The sequence below is a fragment of the Bombina bombina genome, chromosome 3 (assembly GCF_027579735.1).
Source record: "Bombina bombina isolate aBomBom1 chromosome 3, aBomBom1.pri, whole genome shotgun sequence".
NCBI classification, from domain to species: Eukaryota; Metazoa; Chordata; class Amphibia; order Anura; family Bombinatoridae; genus Bombina; species Bombina bombina.
In genome coordinates this window covers 759,568,639-759,587,739 of record NC_069501.1, presented here as the reverse complement: position 1 = coordinate 759,587,739, position 19,101 = coordinate 759,568,639, and the positions used below count along the sequence as shown (strand labels likewise).

Sequence of the window (19,101 nt, the reverse complement as noted above, 5' to 3'; positions counted from 1 at the left end):
AGTGACTCCTACAAAAAAAGAATTTTAAGAGAGTGAAATGCTTTTTATATGTTTATTTTAATGTCTGGGTAAATGGCTAATATTGTTGAATTAGAGATGGTGCCAATTTGGTGCTTTCCTATTTCTGTCCTGCCTTCATTTATCTTGTGGGTGCCTTATATATAACGGTAATAATAGTACAAGTAAACTTGTAATATCCTCACCATTATAAAGGGAAAGATGTGGGTCCATTTATTCTCTCCCTGTTGACTCATGATCTGCTTATGTTTTGTACCTGCAAAAAAAAAGGAAGGAATTTTAGTCATTCAAGAATAATTTATCTGCAAGTAAATATAAAACTTATGAACAATTGCCAGCAACATTTTGTACATTCAGAGTAATAGAGAATATAGTTTGCTATTATTTATAGCTAAACTGCAAAGTATTATGAGCACACAAAATACTAAAGTAAAGTCTTGGCACATCTGCTGTGATCCTTTGGCTGTTTAAATAGCATGCTCAAAATAAATCCAGCAGACAGCACAATGTCTATGGCTAAAAAAATATGCTAAGCTAATGCAATAATGAGATTGTAGAGAGGATCCTTAAACTGAGACACAATAGATTAGGAATATTTGCTATTTGATGAAAACATGAAATACCAACACAGGCCTATGTGGTAACACACCACACGCCCGACATTGCTAAATGCCGACAGCATGCTGTCGGCATTTAACATTGCACAAGCATTGCTAGTGAAATATTTGTGCAATGTCGCCCCCTGCAGATTTGTGGCCAATTGGCCGCTAGCAGGGGGCGTCAATTATCTGGATCGTATCTGATCGGGATGATTGCTGTTTGCCGCCTCAGAAGTGGCAGATAAGTTAAGGAGCAGCCATCTTAAGACCGCTGCTTCTTAACTTATGTTTTCGGCGAGCATGACGGCTCGTGCGGAAACTACTGCATTCACAGCTTGATAATTCGGTCCCTATGTGTGTTTGATGCACAATAAACCTCTGAAGATTTGATGTACTTTGGAGTGCTACCGTCTCTTTGTATTTTTGGTAATCTGCATCAAAACAAGCTACAAAAAAATGCCCATCTGCTTGTCCTCAATTTTCATGGCCAGCATTCTGGTAAAAACTGCCAATACAGTTGCACAACATAAAAAAAATATCTGTGTGTGTTTTGTCTTTTTCTGGCCACCCTGCTACACAGCTACATATAACTAACATAAAAAGGAGCAATTTCACATTTGTAAAACATTTTTATAACAAATCTGATTAAATGACAAAATACAAACCTTCACATGGTTTACATGCAAATATAGAAACTTTTGCTTGATTTTGGGTGCATGTGAAAAATCAAGCAATAGGCGTCAATTTGCTTAAATCACAGAACACAAATTATGTTTGATTTCTTTTTGGAAAAGGAAACAATGCAGAATGCTTCAAGTGTATCAACATCAATAGTAAGCAAATCTACTTGAAAATATAAGGCGCATGTTTCTGAATACAGATGACTGTGGGCTTGAAAAATTAAAGGGATATAAAACCCATCACTTTTCTCTCATGATTCATATAGTGCATGTGATTTTAAGCAACTTTCTAATTTACTTCTATTATCAAATGTTCTTCGCTCTCTTGGTATATTTTGTTGAAAAGCAGAGATGTAATGCTTAGGAGCTGGACCATTTCTGGAGCACTATATGGCAGAGGTTTTGCAAGAGCATTAGATTACAGCCCTATTTCCTGCCATGGAGTGCTCCAAATGCTTGGCATTTTACTCATGCTTCAGCATTTTACTCATTTTAGTAAATGACTTGAGCTGCCTGTTTTATGTTATACAGTGGTAAACAGTTAAGAAGTGGGAATGCAGCATTAACTGATTTTACTAACTAAATGTATTTCATCTCACTGCACAATCAGTATCTGAACTCATCAATAAACTTTTCTTCAGGCTTCCGAGCCAGTTAAGACAAGTAAATAGGGATGGTGTAAGCTGTATCGTAAGCCAATTTGTTTAGAAAATGACTCTTGGATCAACAAAAGAAACAATAAGTCAGCTCCAGCCTCTTCCGTAGTTACAGTTGAATCCTTCTCACAGGGCTCCTTTTTCATGAGCAGATCTTTACTTCATGAGAATGCAAATGTGCACTTGTATGTCGGTAGCTGTGAAGAATGTTTAGTTTGGCTACTAATTGTACCTAACTAAAGTTGATTACTTTGAAATGGATCCAAATGGGGAATTAGCAGAAATGTATTTAATCCTTGTGCTGCCAAAAAAATAGAAAGAGGAATAATCAGTTGCACAATAGTGGAAGTTGCCCTGAACTCTGTGACCATCAGTGCACTATTCTAATCATCACTAATTATTCTTTATAATATATTGACTTAAGCTAGTCTCATGTTTTATTAGAAATATTGGAACTTTGTGGGATTTATAATAAATATTAACAAATACTATTAGTCAATATAGCGTTTAAAGACAAATCACAAATATTATGGGTATGTTTTTTAATCCTATAGTTTAGACAGTCTCTAACAGATGTAATCCACTTGTATTTTGCGGTTAAGAGAGGTGTCTACTTCTGGTGGGAAAAAGACTAATTCAGAGATGGTTTAAATCTTTGGTGGCCCAAGTACCTCTTACTCTTAGTACCTCTGTGGTTCATGAGATCAACAGTTTAATTTCTCTTCTTACTATCTATAAACAGAAACCTACAAAGAAAAGCATAACTCTGTTTGTACAGTACAGACTGTGGGGCATATTTATGGAGCTTGATGCCCCTTGTTTCCAGTGAGCCTTCAGGCTCGGCGGAAACAGAAGTTATGAAGCAGCCGTCTAAAGACAGCTGCTCCATAACTTGCTCTAAGGCGGCGGACAGAAATACGATCAGGTTAATTGACACCCCCTGCTAGTGGCCGATTGGCTGCGAATCTGCAGGGGGCGGCATTGCACCAGCAGTTCACAAGAACTGCTGGTGCAATGATAAATGCCGAGAGCGTATGCTGTCGGCATTTATCGATGTGCGGCAGACATGACACGCTACATCGTATCATGTATGCTCGCACATTAATAAATATACCCCTTTGAGTTAAAGGGGCAGTCTAGTTAAAATTAAAAACTTTTATGATTCAGATAGTACATACAATTTGTATTGTTTGTGGAAAGCTAAACCTAGATAGGCTTAAAGGGACAGTCAACACTTACTTTAACATGTTTTTATATTGAAAATAACAAAACGGAGGTCCGCCTACACTATACCCCTCCTGCCTTGCCGCCTTGCTTCTGTCCTAATCAGCGGCGCTAACTACTCTAATACCCGGTAAATATGGATGCCAGACTCCCCCCACCATTACGTAGCTGCCTTCTTCTTCAACTGATAAGCAAATCAGAATCCAGTCCTCGGACTGAAATTGCACGCGCTTGCAATTTCTGTCCGATGCCTGGATTCTGATTTGCTTATAAGTTGAAGAAGAAGGCAGCTACGTAATGGTGGGGGGAGTCCGGCATCCATATTTACTGGGTATTAGAGTAGTTAGCGCCGCTGATTAGGACAGAAGCAAGGCGGCAAGGCAGGAGGGGTATAGTGTAGGCGGACCTCCGTTTTGTTATTTTCAATATAAAAACATGTTAAAGTAAGTGTTGACTGTCCCTTTAAATGTCAATTTCTAAGCCCTTGAATTGCCTCTTATCTCAGTGCATTTTGACAGTGTTTCACAGTTAGACACTGTTAGTTCATGTGTATCATATAGATAGTGTTGAGCTCACATCTGTAGAGTTATTTAACAAATCAGCACTGATTGGCTAAAGTCCATGTCTGTCAAAAGAACTGAGACAAGGGGCACTCTGCAGAGGCTTAGAAACAAGATAATAACAGAGGCAAAAAGTGTATTAATATAACAGTGTTGGTTATGCAAAACTGGGAATGGGTAATAAAGGGATTATCTATCTTTTTAAACAATAACAATTCTGGAGTAGACTGTCCCTTTAATTATGACTAAAGTAAATAATGCCCAAGTGACTTGTTCCAAGACATTTTTTATTTCACAGCAATTCCTATATAATATTTAAAAAACTGAATAATTGTGTTTACTACTGAGATGACAATTCTTGCATTTATTAATATAGTATCCTCATTATTGGGGAAAATTATGGAATTATGGAAGTAAAGAAACACACACAGAACTAGCAATGTTTTTTGACAGTGTCAGACTGACACTGTCCCTTCTTACCTTCATAAAACAAAATACAGGTAGAAACCCCTTTACATAAACTGCTTGGGGCTGGAAAAGGTTTGGATAGCAGAATAGTTTTATATTTGCATCTGTAAAATGGGAGTCTGTAGTTGAGATGGAACCAAGTATAAACAGCAATATTCTATGTTATTTAGGTAATATATACAGCTTAAACATCCAACCTAAAGATTGTTTATCATTTTTAAAACTCTTGTATACATAGTACCCCCAGAAAGATAGTACATCACTGTAATTAGAAAGGTAATATTTGTTGTTTTAAGACAGAATTTGAGTTTTAGAACACAAAAACGAAACTAAAGACACAAGCTGAGAAGATTACCAAGTTTAAGGATATTAAAAATCCCCAGGGGGCGCTAGTACCTATATATATATATATATATATATATATATATATATATATATAGTCAGGCAGAGAAGACTGTGACTTACAGACAGGGAAAATCATTTTTGATAATTTTATTTTTAAGAAAATATTAATTAAAAAGTTTAGATTTTAGAATAAGTTTGGATTTTGGAATTCCGTATTTGGGGATTTGTACTTGTATTTACATCACCCCCAATTTACCAACACACATCCACTTGCCTAATAACTCTCTCCCACACACGTTTGCTCTAGGTTAGTTGCACGGGTTAGTTGCACACTGGCTGATGAGAGAAAACAAATTGCTATATTGACATTTCCACTTAAGAAAAAAGTAATCTGTAATGCAAATTTAAAAAAATATTGATTTGAAGTGATGGTAAAACTTTACATGTTTTAAAATCAGGTCAGGAATATAAGCGATTTTTTTTTACAGGCAGTTTAATTGATCACTTCTAATAAAGATGCACTGTACCATTCTAATACTCCGTGCTCCGGCCGCCCACTGCAAAACTATTTTTATGTGAGCTAACAGGTTTGAACTGCTCTCCAATCAGCGCTCCAGCTAAAAAGATAGTGTTGTAATGGCTAGAGCGCAATTGGCGAGCAGTTCAAACCGTTACCCGGAGTGAGGTATTAGAATGGAACAGCTAGATTAAAAAGTAAGCTGTAGTAGTGAATCTTTATTAAATGGGATTAATTAAAGTCCCTGTAAAATATTTTTAGATTCCGGACCCGATTTTAAAATATGTAAAGTTTACCATCACTTTTTTTTACATAACTCATTCAATCCTGTATTATAGTAAGGCATTTAACTTCAACAAATTTAATAAATTCTAAATGACAGTTTATAAACATTTATATATGAAAAGTCTTCCTGTTGTAAGTTCTAATAATGACATTTAGGCCAGAATAATGCCAAACTCTGAGCACTAAGTTAACTGATCATATTCAAAGCTTAAATTTCCAACATTGGTTTGGAATTATACCCATTGATAAAAGAAAATGGCTATGATTCAGGATTTTGGTTTTCAATATTTGCACTGATACTCAAACTGACAATACTTCTTTAGTTATACATTTAAGACAAAGACCCTCAATCATATTACAAACAGACAATGGTTCCAGGTAGGTAACATGTCTGCGGCATTTAGGATGAGCAAATCAGCACCTATTGATGGAACTTAAGATTCCATAAACACACCTATGTGCACACATGCTCTATCTGTAACTGGCAGTGCAAAAAAAAAAAAGATCAGTCACTACTAGGATGTCCTCACTATTCTGGAAAGCAAATTTACCTGTGCATTTCAATATAAAGGAGAAACACATACATTATTGTATAGTGCTCAATAACATATGTACTTTAACCCTTTGAGTGCTAAGCTGAATTCTATATTTTTCTGTTTTTTACTATTTAAAAAAAAAACACTTTTTAAAAAACTTTTTTATTTTTCCCCCCAGATCCCCAAGACGTATACCATTGGAAAGGTTAGGCGATTACCTTTCCAATGGTAGGTCTTGGGGGTCTGTAGCTGCTTAGATCCCTGAGATACAGGTTTCTAAGCAGCATGCCCCCTTTCCCTATACTTTGTATGGACAATTTTAAATAAAGTTGCGCGGTGACGTCATCACGTCATTGCGCGTGACGTCACCGCACGTAACGGGAAGCCCCGGCGATGCCTGTCACTACGCAGGCCCTATCGCCGGGGTAGGAGCTGGTGGGGGCCCCCAGATTGGAAAAAAGTAGTTGAGTGCTAATGACGGCTCTGAGTGTTTTCGTTAAAGGGACATGAAACTCAACATTTTTTTTCATGATCCAGACAGAGCATACAATTTGAAATAACTTTCCAGTTTACTTCTATTAACAAATTTGTGTAATACTCTTAGTATCCTTTGTTGAAGGAGCAGCAATGCACTATAAGGAATTAGCTGAAAGGGATATGAAACCCAATTTTTTTCTTTCATGATTTAGATAGAGCATGCAATTTTAGGCAATTTCCTAAATTACTTATATTATCAATTTTTCTTTGTTCTCTTGGTATCTTTATTGAGAACAAAGAAAAATTGATATACATTAGAAAGTTGCTTAAATTTGCATGCTCTATCTGAATCATGAAAGTTTAATTTTGACTAGACTATCCCTTTAATACATCAGGTGAGCCAAAGATACAAGGCATATATGTGCAGCCACTAATCAGTAGCTAGCGCCCAACAAAATAAATTGCTGCTCCTGAGCAAATTAGATAGAAGTGCATTGTAAAGAGGTTTAAAATTGCATGGCCTACCTGAATAATAAAAGTTTAAAGTTCCTTTTAATATCTATTAATAGTAACTGTTAAAAAAAAAACAACAACTTTATCTCATCAAATTAGTGAGCTTGTTTTAAAATATGCAATGTAAATATTGTACTGAGAGAAAAATAATGTATTCAAAACTAGAAGCTAATGCAAGTTAAGCACTCTGAAAACACTGCAAAACGCTGCAATATAATTTGTATTTGCCCCCGTCACATTAGTTATTCCCTGCAAGATTCTCCATTAAATTTTATGGGAGTTCGTAAAAACTCACTGGGACTTCCTAGCTGGATTAGCCCCCTTTGTAAGGAATTGAGAGAGGTCCGTCCATGCAATGGTAAGGATAAAGATTTCACTCCATGCCAATCAGCTTTAGAGATTCTAGGGAGAGGGAAAGAGAGAGGTAGAGAGAGAAAAATCCTAAATTCCTAATCAACTAATGCAATTTGTTTTAGTAACAGGGCTAGTGCAATGTATTAGTTTATTGTCTTTTGTTTCCTAACTTTAACATTGAGCGGACCAGCAATTTTTGCCCTTTGGACTAGTAGTTTTTCTCTCCGACCAGGAAACTACAGAGATATTTACACCCCTGTTTACAAACACACACATATAGCACGTTGTGCTATATATATATATATATATATATATATATATATATATATATATATATATAAACAAATAGGATAGACAGACAGATAACTATAGATATAACGATAAAATAAAACCTGAAGCAGAGAGGAAACTCTTGAAAGCTCATGTTGCATGCTAAATAAGAGTTTGCGCAGGCAATTTACCTGTTAAGATGTTCACTGCCCAGCTGCCTCATTTAACAGTGACCTTCTTTATATTTAGAATACAAAGCAGGAAATTGTGGTGAGATGAGGACATCCTCGGGGCATAAGGTAAATCGCAGGTGTGCATCAGAGATACTCCAGGAATAAGTGCTCGCTACCCACGCGTCTAGCCACAGACAGCTCCCTCTCCCCATGCCTGCAGATATTCTGTGCTCTGATAAGCCTGTCTCTGCAGCATCCTTCTACTATATTATACAGCTGGATGTACAGTGAACCATTTTTCAAAAAGTACAGAACAATTCTATTATCAATCTGCTGCTGACGAGTCTCTCTCTATATATGTTGCAGCTTACTTCACAATCTGCATTAAGTGAGAAGTACAATCATAAAAATAATCGTCAGCAAATCAGCATTAAGCAAAATAAGCTTGTGCAGTAATCGAATTTTAAATAATTACTCCTACAAAAAGCTGGCTGTAGAATTGTATTATGTCCCATCTTAAAGCTGGAGAGAAAGATATTTTGGTATAATTGTTAGCACAATGCCCATGAATTATACTCCAATGATGGGCAACGACTTCATATAAATTTTGCTAACCTACTTAAGATAGATGAAACCCTTTTTGTCACGTTATGCTTTTTTTACAATCTGAGTGTTTTTCAGTGGCAGGTTTAGAAGCTTTATGTTAAACTTCAGCCAGCTGAAATTCAATACGAAATGCAGGAAAAATAAATATTGATGGAGAATTACGTAAACATACTGGACTGACATCTTTATTTTGACAAGAATTAATATCCAAATTAAGATTTATATGTTCATTTAAATAAGAAAAGTCATATCATAGTGATCATGATGTTGGAGACTAATAAATTAAAATGTTTAAAAGATCATTCTTAAAATTTCAGAAGAAAATTAAAATCTCTAGGGATTGATAACAGACACCAGTGGTGTAAGATGTTGGATTCATGTGTTTGCCTCTAATAACTATCATTTTATATAGTAATAAAATAATGATGACTTTTATTATATATGTTTTTTCTAAGCTACATATTAAATAATTATATATTATATTAAACATTAATATAATGCTCTAGCCCATAGATTTAAGATTTATCCAAATTTTCCTACACGGTACAGCCCAATGTATTCAAAACAACAGCACAGATTTAAATAAAAAAACAACAAATAAAAACAAACAGCTATTTAGACATATGATTATTAGACTGACTGTGTGTGAATGCATTACATAGCCGTTATAGTAAAACATACATATTTAATCTGACATGTCAGCAAATAATAGGTGTAAGAATTTAATTTACAATTTAGTAGCTCCAAAACAGGCCACCAAAGAAGAGTGGCTTTTACATCATTTTACAAGTAAAGATGAGGCTTTTATATTACTCACATCTTTAATCAGGGAGCAATCTGTCACATAAGCATCTCTTTAAAAGGTAGCCCATGTTGCCAGCCTAGAGAGTTACTTTAATGTTAAATTTAGCAGGGGCCCTTACTCTTTAGATTAGCTTTAAAATTGATCATTCTTTTCCAACAGTGGTGTTGCTTTCACTGTTTAAACTATCCTTGCCAAATAATGCATGTGTTTATAGCTAGTTTATGAAGGGAAATATAAACTTCCCTTAGTCTTTCATTTGCTTCTGAGCTGGGTCTCAAAAAAGATGATGAAACAGAGATTACGCTAATGATGAATACTGAAAGTCTTTCCTCAAAACATAATTACTATATGATGAGGCAATACAAGCTATACTCACACAAATAATGTAAGGAAGGCAGGCTGTGGTCCAGGTTAGTCAGCAGTGCAGACATTTATCCAGTCAGTGCAATTGCTTTTTTGGGATTTAATGTAGGCAGTTTTTTCCTTTTATCCTCTCAGCCCACTGATGAGATGAGGGATATGCCAGCCCTGCCTCCCTTCCACCCACATAAAAAAAGGATGTGGAATAACTGAATAAAACACACAAAGGTCTTTAAGAAGTTGGTACTTAACTTATTCAACCTGCAATTAATGTGTTGCATAGCAAACCATGTGCAATTAATGTGATACACTTGTGGCTACCAATGCCCAAGGAGGTAAAAGCTGGCATACTGGTGAAACTTAAACACTTACTGAAGTTTTACAAGGGCTGTTGCACTGTCTGCATCATATGCAAATGTATAGATCGTCTCTTCTTTAAACAATGCATTATAAACCCAAAAAGCAATACAAGAGTAATTAAGCAGAATTAAATTCCAGTTTCCTAATTATGTAGTTTGTATCGATTTCAGCAAATTTATGCCCAATATACATCTGTGATGATATATGGAAATATTTCAAAATCCACTGATTAATATTGATTAAATAATCACTTAAAATTAAACAATAAAAGGGACATAAAAAATATTTGTTGCATCTAAAAGAGAATATTTGAATTACACTTGTTATTGTGTGTCTAACAGATGTTCCTGTACTAAGAAAACACATTTGTCATCTTTATGCTGACCACTACTAGTGATATGGGAGATTTTCTTTGACTTGCCAGTATTTCTGAACTTTCTTTTAGTTTTAAAATCAAAAGCAAGCAGCTTTCAACCTAATTATTTCATAAAAAAACAAAAACACTAAAATGTTTTGCATGAATTTATTTTTAGCTGAAGGCACTGTATTTTTTAAAAAACTTATTAGTTAAAACAAGTACAGTCAAAATAAACTACAAACATAGATCTCTTAACTTGCACTTAATTATAAATCGTTGGTTTGACTTGTGTTGCTAAGGTTGTGAGTTCAAGTCCCACTGAATGCACAGTGTTTTGGTTTTAGAAACAGAGAAATTGTAATCAAAGTATGGAATAGTCTTTCATCAGAGAAGGAAAGATTTGCAGAAATTATGTTTGAACTATGAAATAACCTTGAGCTCACTCCTCCCTATAAAAATCTTTGTTGTGAATGATGCACAGGAATGGTCATCCACTTTCGTTGCAAATGCAGAGGACAAACTACTGCATCCTTCTCATTTCTGTTGCTCATTTGCTAAAAGCCAAAATGTGGACGAAGAATGTCATTTTATTAAAAATAATTTTTATTGAGGTCAACATCATAATACAATATACATATGATATATCAGAAAATGCATGAATACAGAAAGCGACAATCATAATATGCATGTTGTTGAAGATATACAGTCATATCGGTAGCATCACAGAAAAATTGAAATAGGTGTAAAAGAAACTTAACCTCTCAGTTCTACGTTTTTTCTTGCTTTGAAACATTTTAAAGATATATATAACTTATATTATAACAAACCAAAAGCCAAAAGGTGCTTTATTAATATCAAATAGAAGATATAAAATATAAACATTAAGCTGAGGTTCCCTATAAGTGAGAAAAATAAAAATTTAAAAGCATATAGGAGCCTCTCCAGTTTGAGTATGTAATGAGAATGAATTAGCAGAAGCAAATACAAAGTTAAATATAGTATATGTAATAGGATAAGATATATGCAGTATTTTGCAAGGGAAACCGCTCAACACCCTCTGGACACACTCACATGTGCCAGAGTGTGATATATGGAGAAGGGAGGGGGAGGCAGGAGACCAGCCTCCCATCTATACAAAAAGAAAGAAAAGCAAACTTGCATAGTGCCTTTGAATAAAAGGGATGCTGTAAATTGGGTACATCATATGTGTTTAGATAATGAAGATTAAAAGGTAGGTAAACAAGGTGAGGATGACCTGTAAGCAAATTGTAAGACCAGGACTATTCTTAAGATAGCCTAATATATTATAAGGTGGTTTATATTGGTTCCAAGTCAGAATGACTTTGCAGCAACACTATACCAAAAAAGACAAGAATAAGGCTCAGGAGTACGCATCAACCTCTGTGAAGATGACAAATGTCATTTTAATTGTAGAGTAATGATGTGATGAGGTCACGTAAAAAGCAGAGGCACTTCCTTAAAATGCCTTGGCTGTGGAAGAGATGGGCTATTATTTAGACCCAGAGTCTTGGCCCTTAGAACACAGAGGGACAGGTAAACCCTAATTTGGAAAACAGGAATCTGCTCTATAAAATACACCAGTCACCAAGAACATGTAAGCGAGTTGAGGGTTTTCTAAGTCCCTATCCCTCCATGTACCACCTTTTCAAAGAAGGAAAACCCCACATAAAAGAAAATGCTCTGTGTTATATGCAGCACAACTGTGCATTAATAAAGTTAATAAAGTAACTACAAAGGGGTTAAATGTTTAATGTAGTCTCCAGAGCTGTAATGAACTACAGGGACCTAGCCGGTGACTGGTTGCTATGCAACATATGCCTCTTGTAATTGGCTCACCAGATGTGTTCAGCTAGGTCCTAGTAGTGCATTACTGCTGCTCTGAAGCAAAAAAATTTTTAAATACAAATAATAGAGAAAAAAATTAAATGGAACACATTTGAACATGTTCTATTTGTCCTTTCATGTCTCTTTAATTTTCTACTTATTGTGACATTTTTGTATTCTAATAATAGAATCCAACTGTTTAAAAAAAAAATGAATATGTGCAAAATATGGTACCACAAAGTGTTTGTAATATTTAGAAAATAATGACGTGTTACCATGAAATTACTCTTCACGTTCTGACTTTATTGTTATTGACATTTTTAGGTGCATCTGCAAACTGAAACTGCATTCTTAAATTTTACAGACAAGTATATGTCCCAAATAGGTGTCACACAAACTTAAGTCCAATCTTAAAAACTCACAAACAACCCACATTAGTCTGTGTGAAGCAGTTCTATGGCCTTACTTTAAGTGACTTTGTAAGCCATTTTTAAACTTTAGTACAGTATCTTATTTATTTCTACAATATACAGGGATTTGTAGCTTTATTCTCCCTCTTCCTCCTCATAATGGTCCTGTGGATGATTTGCTGTATGGGAAAGTGAACACAAGAGAGATCATCTCTACTAGGGATAGATCAATATATTGGAGCGGCCAATTATTAGGTCTGGTATTTGGAATTTCTGAAATAATCGTTATCAGCCAGAAACTTACCAATATTACCGATATTGAGAAAATCAAAAGAAATTTAGCTCTTTGTGTCAGGGTGCCAGGAATCAGACAGACGAGAAGTGCAAAAATAATCACACCTTTATTAATAGCAAAAAATAATGAAAAGTCCACAAGTCAAATAAGCCAGGAATCAAAACCAGAGCTGGTAGTCAGACGAGCCGAGTCAGGAGCCAAAGCGAATAGTCAGACGAGCCATTATTAGGAACAAGGAGAACAGAAGAGTCAGCAACAAGCCAGGGATCAGAAACCAGGAGGGATGTCAGACAGCCAGGTAATAGACTGGAACTCACAAACAGGTCTGAAACAACACAAGGGCAAAGCATACTGAACAGAGGACCTTCAACTAATAAGTGATGACATCACAATTCTGAGACTGCAACCTGTCTCACACGGATGATGTACACCAGTCTGGCCATAAAAGGGCATGCAGGAAATGAGCAGCATCACACACTATGCAAGAGAGTCAGCAAGAGAGGTGAGTAAAATGGCTGCCAGCAGCACATGGCAAACAAAGCAGGGAAAAAAAACCTGACAGTACCTTCCCCTTAATGACCCCTCCCCCGCGGCAGGACAAAGGCTTATTGGGGAAAAAGGCATGGAAGGCACGGAGGAGGGCGGGAGCATGAATATCAGAGGAGGGAACCCATGAACGCTCCTCAGGACTGTAGCCCCTCCAGTGAACCAAATACTGTATGCAGCCCCTGGACATACGAGAGTCAATAATGCTGCTGACCTCATATTCTTCATGGTTGTCAACAAAGATAGGACGGGGACGAGGCAACACAGTGGTAAACCGATTACAAACCAATGGTTTCAAGAGGAAGACATGAAAAACATTGGAGATGCGCATTGCAGGCGGAAGGTCAAGAGCGTAGGCCACAGGATTGACCCGTCTGAGTATTCGAAAAGGACCAACATAACAAACAAGCTCCTGAGCGGTAGGCAACTTCTTCAAGGGAATGCAATGTGACATTTTAGAAAAACGGTCAACCACCATAAGGATAACAGTATTGCCATTGGAATAAGGGTGCTCGACAATAAAGTCCATGTGTCCAAGGATGCTCATCATTAGAAATAGGTTGAAGAAGACCCACAGGAAGATGTCGAGGAGTCTTCTCCTGTGCACAAACTGAGCAGGAGGCAACATACGCAGCAACATCAGAACGAAGACCTGGCCACCAGAACTGTCGAGCGACAGACCAAATCATTTGGTTCTTGTCTGGGTGACCTGCGGCTTTAGGATAGTGGTAAGTGTGCAAAAGTTTAGTTTGAAGATTCTCAGGAACAAAACACTTGCCACTAGGTTTCTCAGGAGGTGCATTGGTTTGTGCAGCCAGGATCTCCTCCCCCAAGGGAGAAGTCAAATTAGTACGTATGGTAGCCAAAATATGGTCAGGAGGTATAACAGGAGTAGGTACAGACTCCTCCTTGGACAGAGGCGAAAATTGTCGAGAGAGGGCATCAGCCCTAACATTCTTTCTACCAGGCAGGTAGGAGACCACATAATTAAACCGAGACAAAAATAGCGCCCATCTGGCCTGTCGGGGCAACAAACGTTTTGCTTCAGATAGATAAGTTAAATTCTTGTGGTCAGTAAGAATGAGCACTGGTAGGCTAGTACCCTCGAAAAGATGCCTCCATTCCTTGAGTGGCAAAATTATGGCCAGTAATGCCCTGTCACCAATTTCATAATTGCACTCTGCTGGAGACAATTTCTTAGAGAAGAAACCCCATGGATGCAAGGAACCGTCAGGCGTAGGACGTTGAGACAAGAGGGCACCTACTCCAGTCTCAGACGCTTTGACCTCAAGAATGAAAGGCAGGACAGGGTTAGGATGAGCCAGAACTGGAGCGGCAGCAAAGGCAGTCTAAAGACTATAAAAGGCCTTAATGGCAGTAGGTGACCAATGGAGTGGATCATTCTCTTTACGAGTCATGTCTGTTATAGGTTTGACCAAGGAAGAAAAGTTTTTAATAAACTTTCTATAGTAATTGGCGAACCCCAAAAAATGTTGAATAGACCGAAGACCAACTGGGCGAGGCCACTGCAGACAACTTGTCAGGATCCATGGAGAACCCTGCAACGGAGATAACATAACCTAGGAAGGTTACTCGAGTCTGATGGAAGTCACATTTCTCGAGTTTACAAAACAGGCCGTTCTCACGTAGTCTCTGAAGAACCCGTGTAAAATAAGAACGATGAGCCTCAAGTGTGGGTGAGTGTATGAGGATGTCGTCTAAGTACACCACAACACACTGTTGCAACATATCTCGTAGGACATCATTAATAAATTCCTGGAAAACAGCAGGAGCATTACATAGGCCAAAGGGCATTACAAGATACTCATAATGCCTGCTCCTGGTGTTAAATGCTGTTTTCCGTTCGTGGCCCTCCTTGATCCTAACGAGATTGTATGCTCCTCTCAAATCAAGTTTAGAAAAGACCGTAGCTCCCTTGAGGCGGTCAAAGAGTTCCGTAATAAGCGGAATAGGGTAAGCATTCTTAATGGTAAGACGATTAAGACCCCTATAATCGATGCATGGTCTTAACTTGCCACCCTTTTTCTTCACAAAGAATAAGCCAGCCCCTGCAGGAGAGCAGGATTTGCGGATGATCCCCCGCGACAGAGCATCAGCAACATACTCCTCCATAGCACAATTCTCTGCAACAGACAGAGGGTAAACCCGGCCCGAGGAGGAATGACTCCGGGTTGCAGATCTATGGCACAATCTTAAGACCGGTGAGGAGGCAACGTACCAGCACGCACCTTGTCAAAAACGTCTAGGAACTCTCGGTACTCCTCTGGCAATTGAGATAGTAAAGAAGTGCACAAGACTTTAACTGGTTTTCAAAGACAAGTGAAAATACATTGCGGAGACCACGACAAAATTTCGGACATGCGCCAGTCGAGACTGGGATTGTGCTTTTGGAGCCAGGGATAACCCAGAACAACTGGAAAATTCGGAGAATTTATCACCTGGAACTGGAGGTTTTCAAAATGGAGAGCCCCAAAAGCCATGGATAACGGAGCAGTTTCATGAGAAACGAGTGTGGGCTGAAGGGGCCTGCCATCAAAGGCCTCAATAGCAAGCGGAACGGACCGAGGCAAAACAGGAATGGAGTGCTTTGATACAAAAGCACTGTCAATTAAATGGCCTGCAGCACCGGAGTCAACAAGAGCCTGGGTGACTATGGAGGAGTCCACCCAGGAAAGGACAACTGTGACCAAAGGGTTCTCCTTTAGTGGTTCCGGGGATGAGGATAAACCACCCAAGGTCTTCCCCCCGATAGGACCTTAGGTGTGTGCGCTTCCTGGCCATGTAGGACAAGACTTCAAAAGGTGGCCCTGTAACCCACAATAGAGGCAGAGGCCCTCCCTCCTCCTAAAGGCCCTCTCTGCCACGGAGAGACACGTGAATCCCAACTGCATCGGCTCAGCAGTACCTGGTGACTCAGGACCAGGAGGCATGGGAGGAGAGGGAGGCATGGGTGGGAATGAACACATAGGAGACAACAGGACAGGAGGCTTCCACAAGCGCTCCTTGAAAGAGGGCCTCTCTCTGAGTCTGATGTCAATTAGAATAAAAAAAGACACCAATGCCTCAAGATACTCTGGTAAATCTCTGGTAGCAACTTTAGTCTTTAATCGCATCAGAGAGCCAATGAAAGAACGTGGCAACAAGGGCTTCATTGCTCCAACCTACCTCTGCGGCAAGCGTACGGAACTCAATGGCATACTGAGCAAGAGATCTTGTACCTTGCTGAATGTACATGAGTCGTTTGGCAGCAGAGGAGGAGCGAGCCGGAACATCAAATACCCTTCGAAAGGAGGTCACAAATTCAGGGTGATTTGAATTCACAGGTTTATTAGTCTCCCACAAGGGATTAGCCCAGGCAAGAGCTGTGTCAGAGGGTAACGAGATGAGAAATCCCACCTTAGCTCTGTCAGAGGGAAACGCCTGAAGTAACATCTCAAAGTAAATGCCCACCTGGTTCAAAAATCCTCTGCACTGATTAGGATCGTCTTCATATCGCTGAGGTAGAGGTGCAGAACCGGACATGCTCCTGGTAGGACTAGGTGCAGCAGCGGAAACAAGGGCAGCCATAACTTGCGGGACACTTTGGTCCAAATGTGCAGTGCAAGTCAACAGGGTTTGCAGGGCTAGTGCAAATTGATCCAAGCGGTGATCCTGTTCATCCATCCTGGAAATGATGGCAGGTAAAGGTGGATTATTAGCACTATAGGGTATCATGGCCCTTGCGTAATGTCAGGGTGCCAAAAAAATCAGACTGACATGAGAAGTACAAAAATAATCACACCTTTATTAATTGTAAAAAAATAATAGAAAGTCCCCAAGTCAAATAACAAGCCAGGAATCAAAACCAGAGCTGGTAGTCAGAGGAGCTGAGTCCGGAGCCAAAGCGAATAGTCAGACGAGCTGGTATCAGGAACAAGGAGAACAGCAGAGACAGGAAAAAGCCAGGGATCAGAAACCAGGAGGGAAGTCAGACAGCCAGGTAATACACTGGAACTCACAAACAGGTCTGATACAACGCAAGGGCAAAGAAAACTGAACAGAGGCCCTTTAAATAATAAGTGATGACATCACAATCCTGAGACTGCAACCTGTCTCACACGGATGATGTATACCAGTCTGGTCATAAAAGGGCGTGCAGGAAATGAGCAGAATCACACACTATGCAAGAGAGTCAGCAAGAGAGGTGAGTAAAATGGCTGCCAGCAGCACATGGCAAACAAAGCAGGGTAAAAACCCTGACACTGTGTACTTCATGGAAACTATATAGTTTTACGTGACAAATTATCACACAAATCATCTATAGTACATACTGTATAAGCTGGACATAGCATATCATCTAAAAATAAATAGCACTGATAACAGAGTCCATTGTTGTCACAAATAGAACTTTATTTGCTGTATTCTGATACATTTTACACATTTGCAAAACATTTTACTAAAGCTGCTATATTTGACAATTTTTTAATTTAAATATTTTATTTTCCCCTTTCATGGGCATAGAAAAAAAAAAACATTTAAAAAAAATATAGTTCAGGCACATTAATTAAATGTCCACAACAACAAACCTTGAGTAGAAAGCTATGCAGTATAGGAGACTAGTATCATTATTCTCTAGCAGTGGATAACAATGCTCTGACCATTAGGTGGCGCTGTTACACATGTATAAAACTGCCCATATAGAACATAATAAAGAAACTTATAGTCCACTCCTCAGTACCAGGGAAGGTATTTGCAATCTAGTAAATATATGAAAATATTAAAAATTAAAGCAAATAAATAAATAAATCTAGCACTAATATTCCAGCATGTCCTGTCTGTCTAGCTTTGCAGTAGTGACTTAAATTTATTTTATATCAGTGTGCAGTTTAAAAGGGATTTATACAATTTTTCTATGTTTTGGGAAGCCATTTAATAAGTTAATTTTCAAGCACTCTATTTTTTCCATTTGTTTACTTTTAAAGTTTAAAATTTTAATAAGCATGTTCAGTTTTTACCAGATTTGTGTGGAAATTGTCTTGATTTTTCAAAACTTTAAATGTACAGAATATCGGCCCCTGTTATCGGCCTGAAAGGCGGTCAATAATCGGTATTGGCCCTGAAAAAACTATATCGGTCTATCCCCAATCTCTACTGCTGCAATATACTGAGGAGCCAGCTGAGCTCCCATGATGTATGAATAGAACCACAATCCCCTCTACTGAGTTTATTATTATTTACAGTTTTAGTTTTTATAGATTCAGATAAAAACATAATTTATGCTTACCTGATAAATTTATTTCTCTTGTGGTGTATCCAGTCCACGGATCATCCATTACTTGTGGGATATTCTCCTTCCCAACAGGAAGTTGCAAGAGGATCACCCACAGCAGAGCTGCTATATAGCTCCTCCCCTAACTGCCATATCCAGTCATTCGACCGAAACAAGCCGAGAAAGGAGAAACCATAGGGTGCAGTGGTGACTGTAGTTTAAATTAAAATTTAGACCTGCCTTAAAAAGACAGGGCGGGCCGTGGACTGGATACACCACAAGAGAAATAAATTTATCAGGTAAGCATAAATTATGTTTTCTCTTGTAAGGTGTATCCAGTCCACGGATCATCCATTACTTGTGGGATACCAATACCAAAGCTAAAGTACACGGATGAAGGGAGGGACAAGGCAGGCTTAAATGGAAGGAACCACTGCCTGTAGAAACTTTCTCCCAAAAATAGCCTCAGAAGAAGCAAAAGTATCAAATTTGTAAAATTTTGAAAAGGTATGATGCGAAGACCAAGTCACCGCCTTGCAAATCTGTTCAACAGAAGCCTCATTTTTAAAGGC

General features: G+C 38.1%; 1 protein-coding gene across 2 annotated transcripts in view; it reads right to left on the bottom strand.

Moving 5' to 3' along the window:
- Positions 1-19,101, bottom strand: part of EDAR (ectodysplasin A receptor) — a 186,520-nt gene that overhangs the window by 53,618 nt on the left and 113,801 nt on the right. Inside the window, exons 1-2 of one of the 2 annotated variants that reach the window (XM_053707611.1) lie at positions 9,463-9,531; positions 204-274 (exon numbers count right to left, since the gene is read on the bottom strand). In XM_053707611.1, the coding sequence (XP_053563586.1) occupies positions 204-274; positions 9,463-9,517 (126 nt within the window). In that variant the 5' untranslated portion in view covers positions 9,518-9,531. Of the gene's footprint in view, positions 1-203; positions 275-9,462; positions 9,532-19,101 lie in introns of those variants that run through there. The other variant, XM_053707612.1, reaches the window with a different exon arrangement.